Source organism: Choloepus didactylus (genome assembly GCF_015220235.1).
Source record: "Choloepus didactylus isolate mChoDid1 chromosome 25 unlocalized genomic scaffold, mChoDid1.pri SUPER_25_unloc1, whole genome shotgun sequence".
Taxonomy (NCBI): Eukaryota; Metazoa; Chordata; class Mammalia; order Pilosa; family Megalonychidae; genus Choloepus; species Choloepus didactylus.
The window spans coordinates 4,552,471-4,564,385 of record NW_023637606.1 but is presented as its reverse complement, the minus strand read 5'-3'; the positions used below and the strand labels follow the sequence as shown (position 1 = coordinate 4,564,385).

General features: G+C 60.5%; 3 protein-coding genes across 3 annotated transcripts; 1 reads left to right on the top strand and 2 right to left on the bottom strand.

Moving 5' to 3' along the window:
* Positions 1-71: 71 nt before the first annotated feature.
* On the bottom strand, positions 72-1,486 carry RPL36 (ribosomal protein L36). Its single transcript, XM_037823945.1, has 4 exons — positions 1,423-1,486; positions 1,152-1,246; positions 278-412; positions 72-201 (listed from the first exon to the last, which is right to left on the bottom strand). Exons 2-4 carry the CDS (start codon positions 1,242-1,244, stop codon positions 112-114), a joined length of 318 nt encoding a protein of 105 aa, XP_037679873.1. The 5' UTR covers positions 1,245-1,246; positions 1,423-1,486; the 3' UTR covers positions 72-111.
* Positions 1,487-2,930: 1,444 nt separating this feature from the next.
* HSD11B1L (hydroxysteroid 11-beta dehydrogenase 1 like) lies at positions 2,931-7,216 on the bottom strand. Its single transcript, XM_037823946.1, is given in 8 exon segments — positions 2,931-3,279; positions 3,367-3,442; positions 3,445-3,531; positions 3,690-4,244; positions 4,554-4,622; positions 5,208-5,333; positions 5,421-5,467; positions 7,107-7,216. Coding segments are annotated over 7 exon segments (1,119 nt in total). The 5' UTR covers positions 5,455-5,467; positions 7,107-7,216; the 3' UTR covers positions 2,931-3,107.
* A 418-nt stretch (positions 7,217-7,634) lies between these two features.
* MICOS13 (mitochondrial contact site and cristae organizing system subunit 13) lies at positions 7,635-9,551 on the top strand. The gene is made up of 4 exons (XM_037823944.1): positions 7,635-7,830; positions 8,510-8,687; positions 8,850-8,901; positions 9,341-9,551. Exons 1-4 carry the CDS (start codon positions 7,802-7,804, stop codon positions 9,436-9,438), a joined length of 357 nt encoding a protein of 118 aa, XP_037679872.1. The 5' UTR covers positions 7,635-7,801; the 3' UTR covers positions 9,439-9,551.
* Positions 9,552-11,915: the final 2,364 nt, after the last annotated feature.

Here is an 11,915-nt window from a genome sequence, read left to right as displayed (position 1 = left end):
ACCCAGGTGTGGGAACCCCAGGGTGTTGATTGCCCCCCACTCCCTGATACACACAAAGCTCGGAGCTGCAGTATCTGCAAAGCCTTTTATTACACACAGGGAGGGGGGTGTTTAGTCTTTCTTGGCAGCCGCTTTCCTCATGGCAGCCAGGACGTTACTCAGCTCCTCTCTCTTCCTCTTGGCACGGATGTGTGTCCCCACCTGGCACACACGGAGGGCCATCAGCCCGGGCTCCTGACCCCCAGCCCACCCCCAACCCCGCCAGCAGCCCACCTACCCTTTTCTTGATGAACTTGAGGGCCCGCTTATCCTTGGAGACCTTGAGCAGCTCCATGGCGCGCCGCTCGTAGGGGGCAAAGCCGCACACCTCGCGGATCATGTCCCGCACGAACTTGGTGTGCTTGGTGAGGCGCTGCGGGGCGAGGGGATGCTGTCAGGGTGGGGGCGAGCGGCCTTCCCTGCGTTCCAGCCTGCACCTCAGGCTCCTCCCTCTCTGTGCCTCAGTTTCCCTGACTTGAGTGAGGTGACAACAGTCCACCCAACCCTCAAGGCCGTGAGGAGGACTGAAAAAGTCAACAGGCTGAGTTTTCCGTCATGCCTGGTAAAGGTAGACCCAAGGCCCTACCTCCTCAATCTGTTTTGTAGGCAGGAAAGCAAGGCTGGGAGAAGCCTACCCAGGCTCCTCCCCGCTCGCTCCCGGTCCCTGGCACAGGCACGTCCCTGGGCCTGGAATCCCCTCCCTCTGGGCGCCAGCCAGGCAGGCAGGGCAGGGAGTGGGGGCTTCTGGGGGAATAAAAATGCCTGTCAACATCGACAGGCCCAAATGCCTCAACTGACACTCAAGACCTCGGACTTGCTCTTTCCCTTCCACATCCAACCTCGCCGGGAAGGTTCCCGCCCCAGCGCCTCTTCCACTGCGCGAGCTCCTGCTCGTCCGTCAAAACCCGCTCCCACGCCCCGCCCCCAAAGCGGCCTCGATCACACGGGTCAGGTCTGTGGTCCCCGAGCGACAGCACATCCACATGTGGTGCACCTCCATCCACAGATCGTGCAAACCCGCCTTACCCTTTACCGACACTCAAGCGGCCCCGGAGCTACCGTCTGCCCTCGGGACCCCTTCAGCCCGGAATGCCCCGACCCCCGGCACTCACCCCGCGGCGGCGACTGTGCCTCGGCTTGCTCACGTTCTTGGTCACCTTATGGCCCTTATTGAGGCCCACGGCCATGGGGTAGCGCAGAGCCATGGCTGCAGACGGGGGTAGGAAGGGGATGCGGGTGACTCCCGGCTCGGCCCCCGCCACCCGGAACCCCGCGTCCCGGCTCCCTCAGGCTCGCTCGCCGCACCCAGACATCCCCCGACCCCCAAGGCAGGCTTGGGGACCCCGATGGCGGAGGATCCCGCCGACGAACGACCCTACTTACTTGCAGCTTCGCAATGGCTGCCGCGGCGGAAGGGCCGACGTCGCCGGGAACTCTGGGATATCTATCCACACCGGAAGCGCCAACCAGAAAGGCACGACCGACGTGCGCGCGCGCGCCCTGACGGCTGGCGGTGTCGCTGCGCCCTCCCCGAGCATGCGCGTTTACCCCAGCGGGCCCGAGGCCGGAGGTGGAGCCCTATATGGGCGTGGCCGTGGCTGCGGTACCTTCCTCTTAAAAAATACGGTGTTCGAATCCCTTCTCCTCCGTTTGCTGAGTAACCCTGCGCCAGCGACTTCACCTCCCGGAACTTCAATTTCTCCAGCTATAAAAGGAGCACAGTAATAGTACCCACTCCCCATGAGCTCTGTTGGAAGGACTGAACGAGATTATTTACTTCAACGACCAAGACGTAACTGTACCTAACACAGAATAAAGCTTCCATAAACGGGGTATTGGTTTTATTATATATTGAGTCGAGTTCTGGGCTAGGTCTGATGAAGGCGATATGGTCGAGCGTTCCCTGGCGGCATTCGTTACGATTTTAGCTGGTGCACAGATGGGACACTGAATACCTTCGAATGATGTGGTGGAGGAAAATAGACTCTGATTTTTATCTTTTGACCCTGCTTATCTCAGTTTTGGCCTGTCTCAATTTTGGACTGGTCTGTTTGGGGTTAACCCCTCTAAAAAGCTGCTAGCTCAGAGCTTTGGGCTGCCCACAGTAGCAAGCGTTTCCGAGCATTGTCTTCACTCTAATTTCTACTTTGACAGTTATTTTCTCGAGGTCAGCAGCTTCTGCCAATGACTGCCCCCTCTCGAAGCTCAGCTTCGTCATCTCTAAGATGGGAACAAGTGTAGCACCGTCTTCCAGTTGCAAAGACGCCAAGAGATCATGGACGTCAAATTCTGAAGGTCTGATGGATAAGAATAAGCACATTACCACGGGTGACGCAAAACCATGTACAGTGTATTGTACACAAAGTCTTTGTCCCAGAACCAGTGAAGCCTGCCTCTCATCAGCCTCCATTTCTACCCCTATGGAGTGGCACTGAGAGTCTCTGCCGGGGGTACACCCTCCCCTCCCCCAGGCTGACAAACAGGAATCCCCCCCAAAATTTGCACACTAAGGGAAGGAAGAGTTTTATTATGAAATGGGGCACTGGGCTAAGCCTTCTCTTCCTCCTCTCACACCCCCACCCCCACCCCAGACCAGGAACACCAGCGACCCCAGCTGGGGGAGGCAGCAGGGGCTGGGGGTGGAAGGAACAAATCAGGGACTTGGCAGTTCTGGGTGCAAGATGGAAAGGAACCCAAAGAGGGCTCAGAGCTGACGGGATCTGTTTGATATGGCCAGGGCCTTGGGAAAAGCCGCATCACCTCTCTGAGCCTCAGTTTCCTCATTTGCAAAATGGAACCAGTAGTCCTATCCTCACCGAAGGCTGACAAGTCCTTGACACATGAGCGCCTGGCACGTGGTTGGCCCCAACACACCCGGAGTTGGGGTGATTGTTTGGGGTGATTGTTTGGAGGTGCTGGTAGTTGTTCCGGGTTCTTTCCCTATCTTGATGAATCCATCTTGGGCCCTGGCCACCCTCTCAGAGGCGTCTCGGTGTGTGCCCCGGCACCAAGGACGGTGTGATGGAAGGTCCCGTCTGGGGCAAGGAGGGAGCGCCACCCCTGGAGTCTCAGGCAGCAACTGCGGCCCTAACATTGAGCTCGGGGCGGATGAACCAGGCCCGCGGGCGCCGCAGCCAGCCCCAGAGCAGGTAGAAGACGCCAGAGGCGCGCGCGGCGCCGCCTCTGATCACCTCTAGGGTCGCCTTGGGCCCCGGGGTCGCCTTGGCCGGCGTGACTGCCCTGGGATACGGGAGGGCGCGGTGGGGACTGTGGCTAGGGCTGGGCGGCCCCCCACAGTCCCCGGCCCAGCTCCCGCCCCGGCCTCACCTGACTCTCTCGGCGGCCAAGGTGCGGTCCCGGAGACCCAGGACACACAAGGTGATGGCCACGCTCACGTCTGCCCGTCCAGCTCCCGCCGAAGGGAGCCGAAGAAGCCGTCCAGCGGGAACTTGGCTGCTGAGTAGGGGGTGGTGAAGGACGTGGGCACGCGGCCTGGGCGACTCTGTCCCCCTCCTCTAGGAAGACTTCGTCCAGCCACCACCACCCCCCGCCCCGCGCCCCAAATGAGCGGATCATTCCCTCCAAGCCGGCCCACCTCGAGCCCCTTCCCATTTTCCCCTTCCCCGAGCGCCAGGGCCGCGGGCACGCGCCGAGCAGCGAGGACACCACCACCAGGGAGCCCCTACTGTCCGCCAGGCTGGGCAGCGCCAACCAGCTCTGCTGCACGCAGCTCAGAAGGTTCACCTGCGGGGGGCGAGCGGGAGTGACCGCGCCGAGGCGGAGCCCGACGGGGAGGCGGAGCCCAGGCCCAGAAAAAGGAGAGGGGCGGGGCCCAGGGCGCGAGGGGTGGTGCGCCGGCCTGGGGGCGGGGCCCAAATGGGAAAGGGGCGGGGCCTGGATTGAGGGGCGGGGCCCGGGGCGCGAGGGGTGGTGCGCCGGCCTGGGGGCGGAGACAAGGTCAGGCAAGGGGCAGAGCCTGGGAAGGAGACGGGTAGGAGGCGGGGCCCGGGACGCGACGGGTAGAGCGCAGGCCCTGGGACGAAGCCCAGCCCAGGAAAAGGGCGGGACCTTGGGCGGAGAGGGGCGGAGCCCGGCGCGGAGGGGGCGGGGCACCTGCAAGGGCCAGCGCGTCTCCCGGGCGCTGGGGCCCGGCATGACCGCCCAGGCGACGCCGACGTGGTTTAGAACGAGGTCGTCCGGACCTCCTGGCCAGGAGAGGCCTGTCAGCCCGGGGCTGGTCCCTGAAGCCCCGCCCCCTGCGCCCGATGAGACTCCGCCCCCCCGGGCCTGCCCAGGGCTCTGATTCACGAGCTCCGTTCCCAGGGATGCTCCCCCACCCCAGATCCAAGAAGCCCGGCCTCGAGTCCGACTCCCCGGATCCTACCAAGATTCGCCCCCTTTGCAACGAGACCCCTGGATGGGACGGGGCTCCGCCCCTGGCCACGCCCCAGGGATGCCCGTCACTGCCACACCCTCATCCCGTTCCGGTCCTGCCCCCAGGCCCCGCCCCTCACCCAGGGAGGCCATGTCCGAGGCGATGTAGAGGACCTTGGGGGCGCCCACATCCGGCAGTTCCCTGTCACCTAGGGAGGCCAGAACTGCTCGTGGGCCCTCCACCCCAGCTGGCCCCCCTCCACCTGCCTTGGTCCCCACAGTGAAGCCACGTTCCCGACTCTGCGCCTCGGATCCTACTCAGCATCCCTTCTAAAACACAGGTGTCTCAAACTGGCAGCTCCAGACCAGAATGGCCTGGGAACGTTTTATGTGATCAGTCACCCAACATCCACAACTCTGGAGACTGCACATGTATCTCCAGATTTTGGGCTTCTCTTGAAAATGTGGGAGGATTGTGCCCAGAAGCATTTCTTGGGCTGTTGAGAAGCATCCACTGGACCCATTTGAGTTTGAGAAGCCTGGATTGGTGCACAAGCTTCGGACACACTACATATTCCCATTTATTGCTTCCCACACAAACACCAGTACCCATGAGAAGGGCCTTTGATTGTCTCCATTTTGCAAAGGAGGAAACCGTGGCTCAGAGAGGTTAAGCGACTTGCCCAAGATCACACAGGAAGCTGGGATGGGAGCAGGACTTCCAACCCACCCCTTCTCTTCCAGCCCACTCCTGCCCCCTACCATCAAAGGTGTGCTGGGGTGGGGTGACTCACCTTCTACAGGTGACCCCTCAGCGTGGGCAGTGTGCACCAGGTGGAAGTTCAGGTGGGCGGAGCAGTATGCCAGCTCCACTCCTGCACTGGCCCCTGTCAGCAGTACCCAGGCTCCCTGGAGGCTGGCTGGCAGGGAGCAGTAGAGTGGTCAACCTGTGGGGTGGACAGGACAGCGGCCATCTCCCGATTCCCACCCTGTGCCCCAGCACTCACTTGGGTCGAAGTTGTCATCCCAGTAAATAGGCATGGCCTTTCAGGGCCTGCAGAAAGGGAGAGAGCGGGTCCTACAGCCACACCTGTTTCCTCTCCATCCCCTTGGCCAACACCTGGTCAGGCCTCACCTGAGCCACTTCGCCAGACTCCTCCTCTCTTCAGAGCCTCTCTCTTCCACCTAGCCTCCCAATCACATCTCACCCCAAGAAAATCCTCCCCCATTTCACTTAGCGTAAAACCCTGACACCTCAATGGCCAAAAAAAGGTCAGGCAAGGACCATCACCATCCTCTCCACCAACCGGCTCCACCCCGCCAGCTTCTCCGATGTCCCTTGAGCCAGCCAGGCACCAGCCTGCCTCGGGGCCTTTGCACTCGCTGTCCCCTCTGCTGGGATGCTCCCCCTGAACATTTCCCAATAGCTTGTCTCTCACCTTCCTTCAAGTCTCGGTGCAAAAATGACCTCCACTGAGGGTTCTTTCCTGGCCTCCATTTCTAAAGCGCCCCCTTCCTTGTCCCTCTCACCTCTCTAGGACTTTCTCAGCACTTACCGGCCTCTGAAATCATGGGGATAATCTGTTACATGTTCACCATCCCCTTTGCCCCCTAGTATGCCAGTTCCATGAGGGCAGGAAGGAAACTTGCTTCTGTTTTGCTCACTGTTGTGTCTTTAATGCCCCAAATAGTGCCAGGTACACAGTAGGTGCTCAATAGATACCAGAGTAACACAGAGAGTGATATGAGGACTGTGGCAGACAAGAGGTAGGGGAGCTCAGAGCTCTGCCTGGAGATACCCCCCCAAAATTGCACACCCAGGGCTGGTTGGAGACATCAGGTCTAGATGTGACTTCACTGTGGGAGAGTCTTATGTCCTCCAGGGATGATGTGAAAGAGAGGAACAAGCCCAGAGCAGGTTCTTAATGTTTGGAGAGTCACTGGTCTCCCCAGAAAAAGGGCACGGCCCATCGCATCTGGGGTTTCTACCCTCTGAACTCCAGAATCCAGAAGGATGACGAAGCCCAGGTGGAGGTGGGAAGGGGTGTCTGAGGGGTGCCCAAACCTCCAATCTCTAGATGCAGCCCCACGCCCTGAGCCCCCACTGCGAAGCTGCCAATACCTCCTGGGCAGCTCTCTTTAGCACCCTCCAGGCCCCTTAGATGTAGCAGGGCCCAATCCCAGCTCAGCATCTGACTCCAAACCTTCCCACGTCACCATCGCAGGCTCCCCACTGTCTCCCACCCGGACGCCAGCACTGGCCTCGCTTCCTCCCAGTCTTTCACCGCCTGGTCTGACGGTCCACGGGTATTGCCCGTTCTCCGTCCAAAATGTTTCTCCAACTGTCCCCTCCTCTCTGACCCCAGGGCTCCCAGCTTCATCGCCTCCCACTAGGGCCCTGGACGGTGCCTCCTGCCTGACCCCCCACGTTTCCCCTGGCTCCCACTTCTACGTCCCACCTCCTGCCCCGCCCCGCACACAGGAGCCCTCTGAGGGGAGGCGGGATTGGATAGAAGGACTAACGGATGGACGGACCGACTGAACAGGGACGGATGAAGCAGCAGGGCGAGTCTGCGGGGGACCCGGATGGATCCTCCCAGAAACGCCTGGTCCCTCGACCTCTTCGGGACTCAGTTTCCCCTCTAGTCCAAGGGGGCGTGCGGCTCGCTACGTGCCACTCACCGCGGACTCACCCATTCGGGCCTCAGTTTACCCCGCCGTACACTGAGGCTGGAGTCCCGGCCTAGAATCCTCCCTTCCCAGCCGCGTCTCGCCCGCCTCGCGGGGGAACCCGAGTCACGTGACCCCAGGCGGGTGGGCTTGGTTGCCAGGGTAACGGCCTGCAGGCTTGATCCCCGCCCCGCGACGGCGGCCCCACCACCCAACGCGGTCACGTGACCGCAGGGCTGCCTCTCCAACAATTCCGCCCTCGCGTTACCGTGGCAACCGCTAGATCCGGACCATCAGTCCCCGCGCGGGCGCGGGTGGCTCTCCCCGGCTCCAAGATCTCCTTCCATCCCCCTCAGACCTCCCCTCAGACGTCCGACGCCGCCGTACTTTCGAGTCTCCAGCGCCGGGCCGGACTACATTTCCCTGGAGCCTTCGCGGCCAGGTGACCGGTCCAGCCGCAGCCGGCTGAGCTGCCGACTACACTTCCCAGGAAACTTTGCGGCGGCCAGGGCAGTAAAGACTACATTTCCCAGCGGCCGTTCGCGAGGGCAACCACCGCCCTCCTCAGGGACCTTAGAGCTGGGACAGTAGTCTCGACTTCTGACTCCCGGAGGCCTTTGCGGCTGCCAAGAGAGACTACACCTCCCGGAGGCCTCTGCGGCCCGCGACCGGAAGCGGCGGGCGAGGCGGTTGTCCTTGTTCGCGGAGCCGAGCGACTATGGTGGCCCGGGTGTTATCGCTGATGAGGTGCGTGGGGTCGCCGGGGCGAGGAGACAGTCCCCTCGTCCTGCGACTCTCCGCCCGGGTTTGGTCCCGACCTGCCGTTCGCTTCCCGTAGTGCCGCCGCCCTCCCCCACGATGGTCCAGAGAGGGAAACTGAGGCTCGGGCGGGAAGGTCTTGCCTTGGACGCCCAGCGCTTCCTTCCTGCTTTCCAGCCGAGCCCCAGTCTCGCGGCTCACTGCATCCGAGACCCCTCAGTTGCCTTCGCTGCAAAACATCAAAACCCCCTGAATCCTTCAGCGGGAGGCCACTGCCCCGAGGTGGCGCGTGAGGTGCAGGAACCTTTCGGGGACCCTTAGGAAACCCCCGCAGGTTGCTCACGGAGCGTCCCTCCCTGGGCTGGAAGGCAGAACAGGGGTCTTAAGTCTTCCCTTTCTCTTAACCTCTGCGAGACGTTGAGTGATCCGCTGCCCATTTTCTGGCCTCAGTTTACCCGTTAAGTGGGGTCAGATAGCCTTTCTTTGCCCCCTGGAAATTGCCTATTAGGAGTGAGATATGCCTCTGGGTTCCCACAGCATCCTGTGCTTTGAATTACCTGGGTACAGGTGCATCACCTTCTCAGCCGGGGACCCCCAGGAGGGACCAATTCATCCCCGTGGCCAGCCGTGCCCACTGATCGTCTGTCACTCTTTACGCTGCCTGCAGATTCCTCATCAAGGGCAGTGTGGCGGGGGGCTCCGTTTACCTGGTCTACGATCACGAGCTGCTGGGGCCCAGCGAGAAGAGCCAGGCGGCCCTTCGGAAGGCGGAGGAGGTGGTGCCCCCTGCCATGTACCAGTTCAGCCAGTACGTGTGCGAGCGGACGGGCCTGCAAATGCCCCAGGTACCCGGGGCTGGGAGGGAGGCCAGCTCTAGGGTGGCCTGAGGTCCCTTTAGCCTTGCTTGGCGTCCTGGGCACTCGGGGGTGCACGTTCTTCCTTCTGGAGTTGCATGGGGGTGCTGCTGAGCCCTTCCTTTCTCACCAGCTCCTTCTCTCTCTTCCCAGCTCCCACCTGCTCCAAAGCTTAATGTTCCCATCCGCGATTACTGGAATTCAGGTAGGTGGGGGTTTGCCTAGCCTAGGCCCTGGATATCCCAGTCTCCATACTTTCCCATCCCTGCCTCCTGGTCCACATTTTCCTTTCCCCCTGCCTGCCATGTGTGTGCCTCCTGGCATTTTAATAGAGGTTGGAGATTCCAGGGGATCAGGAATCCACTGGAGTCTCTTTGAAGGCTGGGCTGTGCATTGCCGGACTCGAAGGGAAGCCGTGGACTGGGGGGTAGGAGGCCTGGGGCCACATCAGAGCTTATCCGGTGACCTCAGACAAGGCAAGGCCCAGCCCTTCCTCTGCCTCAGTTTCACCGCGTGGAGTTGATGGGGCTGGAGGTGGTACCTCTAAAAAGCCTCCCCAGCCTTGAGTTTCCTGGGCAAAGGCCAAAGGGCAGCTTCCTCCACTGGGCGGCGAGCCATCAGCGGGCGGCTGTGTCTCTTGACAGGTATCATCACGATGATGGCAGCTCTGTCGGCCGCCCCCTCCAAGGCCTGCGAGTACTCCAAGGAGGGCTGGAAATACCTGAAGGAGCGTATCAAGTAGCGTGACAGGAACAGGGGCAGGGACACCCCGGACCTGAAGGACTCCAGACTGAGGGACCCCCACTCCGAGGGCAGCTCGCGGCCTGGCAGGCCCAATAAAGGACTTCAGAAGTGCCCGTGACCTGCGTGCTAGCCCTGGGTGGAGGGGGCGTGGGTGTGCCCCGGCTGGGGCCTGCCAGGCCCTGCCCGCTGAGGCCCTTAACCTGGCCGGGACAGTGAGAGTGGAGGGTGAACTCTGATGCTTTCCAGAAAGTGCTCTGGGTCCTGGCAGAGCGGTGAGAAAGTGCTGAGGGCAGGTCGCGTTTGGGGCGGGGGGTGCTTGGTTCGTGGAAGGCTGAGCTTTCAAGGTGGAGCATTCCAGAAGCAGAGGCTCAGTGGAGGTGAGCCCTCCCTCGGCTGGGCTCCTGCCTCATTTTACCCTTCGCCAGCAACCCCAGTGATTTCTGGAGAGTTCCAGCCTGATGGTGACTGCCATTCGGGGGTCTCCCCGGAGACCCCTGCCCCAAACTGGGTCAGCTGCCTGATTCCCCACCCTCTCAGTTTGCTGGAGCTGCTATGACAAACGTCACTGCATGGGTTGGCTTAAACAATGAGATTTTATTGGCTTAAGGTTGTAGAGGCCAGAAATCCCCAATCAACGCCTTGGCAAGATCATGCTTCCTCTCGGAGCCTGTGGTGTTCTGGCACTGGCTCGTCACAATTCTTGGGGTTCCCAGGCTGTCGTCGCTGCCTCTGTCACATGGTGAGGTCCTTGGCCGCCTCCTGTGGCTTTCTCTGACCAACTGCATCTGAATTTCCTCTCTTTATAAGGTCTCCACTAATATGGGTTAAGGTCCATTCTGATTTAATTCAGCCATATCCAAAATAAGATCTTATTCGTACCTTAACTAATAAGCTTCCTCAAAAGGTCCTGTTTACAGATGGGTCCACACCCGCTGGGAAACGGATTGGGAGTAGGAACGTGTCCTTTGCTGGGGGATGGGATTCAATCCACAGCACCCCTTTGTGGGCCTGGGTGGCCCCGAGTCCTGAGGGCATCCCCCCGCCGGGCTGTGAGCTTCCAGAGGGCAGCCCTGCTGACCCCCAGCACCCAGCTACAGAGGGCTTTGGGGGACGCTTGTGGGGTGGATGTGATGGAGGGAAGCCTGGGCCAGGGGGGCCGGATCTCATGCCCCCAGACAGAGTCCTTCCCAGATGCTCCCCTGGAAGCAGGGAACGCCCCCTTGCTGGGGTGGAATCCTCCATTTCTGAGTTTTCTGGAGGGACAGAGCTCTCCCAGGCCAGGAGGAGGGGGCTGCCAATGTGACAGGTGAGGGAAGCCGAGGCAGGAGTGGGGAGTGGGAGGACCAAGGGCCCAGCCTGGTCTCCAGGGGGTCTCACGTCCAGTGCGTCACCTGGAGGCCTGGCTGCCAGCTGCCTTTCTCCCCGTGCCCCCCGGTCCCTGCTGGGCCTTGGTGGGGGTGGGAGAAGGGCCCGGATGAGGGCCGAGGGGGCAGACCCAGCAAGCATCTCTAATCATCCCCATCTCTGCCCTCAGTCCTGCAGAGGCAGAAGCGACTGTCGGCATCACAGCAGCTGGGAGCACTGCCAAGTTGGAGGGACGAGTCCGGCAGCTGGCCCCAGGAGGGAGGAGGTTGACAGGCCCATTTTACAGCTGAGGGAAATTGCAAGGCTCGATTCAAACCCTTCCCTGGCCCCCTTCCTGGGGAACTGGATGTCCAATCACCCAGCACCCACAAGCCCTGTCCCAGGTCTGTCTCTCACCCCCTTCAAATATAGGTGGGGGCATGAATCTTTGACCCCTTGCGATTGCCCCGTTGTCATCACCAGATTACAGAGGGGGAAGTGACCTGCAGTGGGGAGATGCTCTACCAAGAGCACGCTGCCGAAAGGCAGGCCCCCCATGCCCTTGTCTGGCCTCTACCCCAAAGTACAGTAACTATGCCCGGCATGTTCCGGTTTGCTAATGCTGCCATTAGGCAAAACAACAGAATGGATTGGCTTTTATAAAGGGGTTTATTTGGTTACAGATTTATTAGTCCAAAGGTCATAAAAGTTTCCAAACGAAGTCATCAACAACAGGTTACCTTCACTGAGGGGTGGCCAGCAGCGTCCAGAAAATCTGTCATCTGGGAAGGCACGTGGCTGGCATCTGCTCCGAGGTTCTGGTTTCAAAATGAATTTGTCCCAGGATGTTTCTATCTAGGCGTCTGGGGGTGTTCTCTTAGTTTCTCCCAGGCAAACTCTGGAGTAGCGGAAGTCTACTTTCAATGGCCATCTCCAAAATGTCTCTCTTGGCTGCAGCACTGAGCTCCTGTTTGTGAGCTCTTTTATAGGACTCCAGTGATCAAATCAAGCCCCTTGCTGAATGGGTGGGGTCCATATTTCCATGGAAATAATTTAATCAAATGTTTTACCCACAGTTGACTGAGTCACATCTCCATGGAAACAACCAAAAGATTCCAACCTAGTCAACAC

Bases quoted from the DNA above. Each gene is read 5' to 3' on its own strand.
- RPL36 (XM_037823945.1), bottom strand. From the start codon at position 1,244: ATGGCTCTGCGCTACCCCATGGCCGTGGGCCTCAATAAGGGCCATAAG. The intron at 413-1,151 runs GTGAGTGCCGGG...CTCGCCCCGCAG, and splicing joins GGCACAGTCGCCGCCGCGGG to CGCCTCACCAAGCACACCAA. The intron at 202-277 runs GTAGGTGGGCTG...CGTGTGTGCCAG, and splicing joins TCAAGTTCATCAAGAAAAGG to GTGGGGACACACATCCGTGC.
- MICOS13 (XM_037823944.1), top strand. From the start codon at position 7,802: ATGGTGGCCCGGGTGTTATCGCTGATGAG. The intron at 7,831-8,509 runs GTGCGTGGGGTC...CGCTGCCTGCAG, and splicing joins CGGGTGTTATCGCTGATGAG to ATTCCTCATCAAGGGCAGTG. The intron at 8,688-8,849 runs GTACCCGGGGCT...CTCTCTTCCCAG, and splicing joins CGGGCCTGCAAATGCCCCAG to CTCCCACCTGCTCCAAAGCT.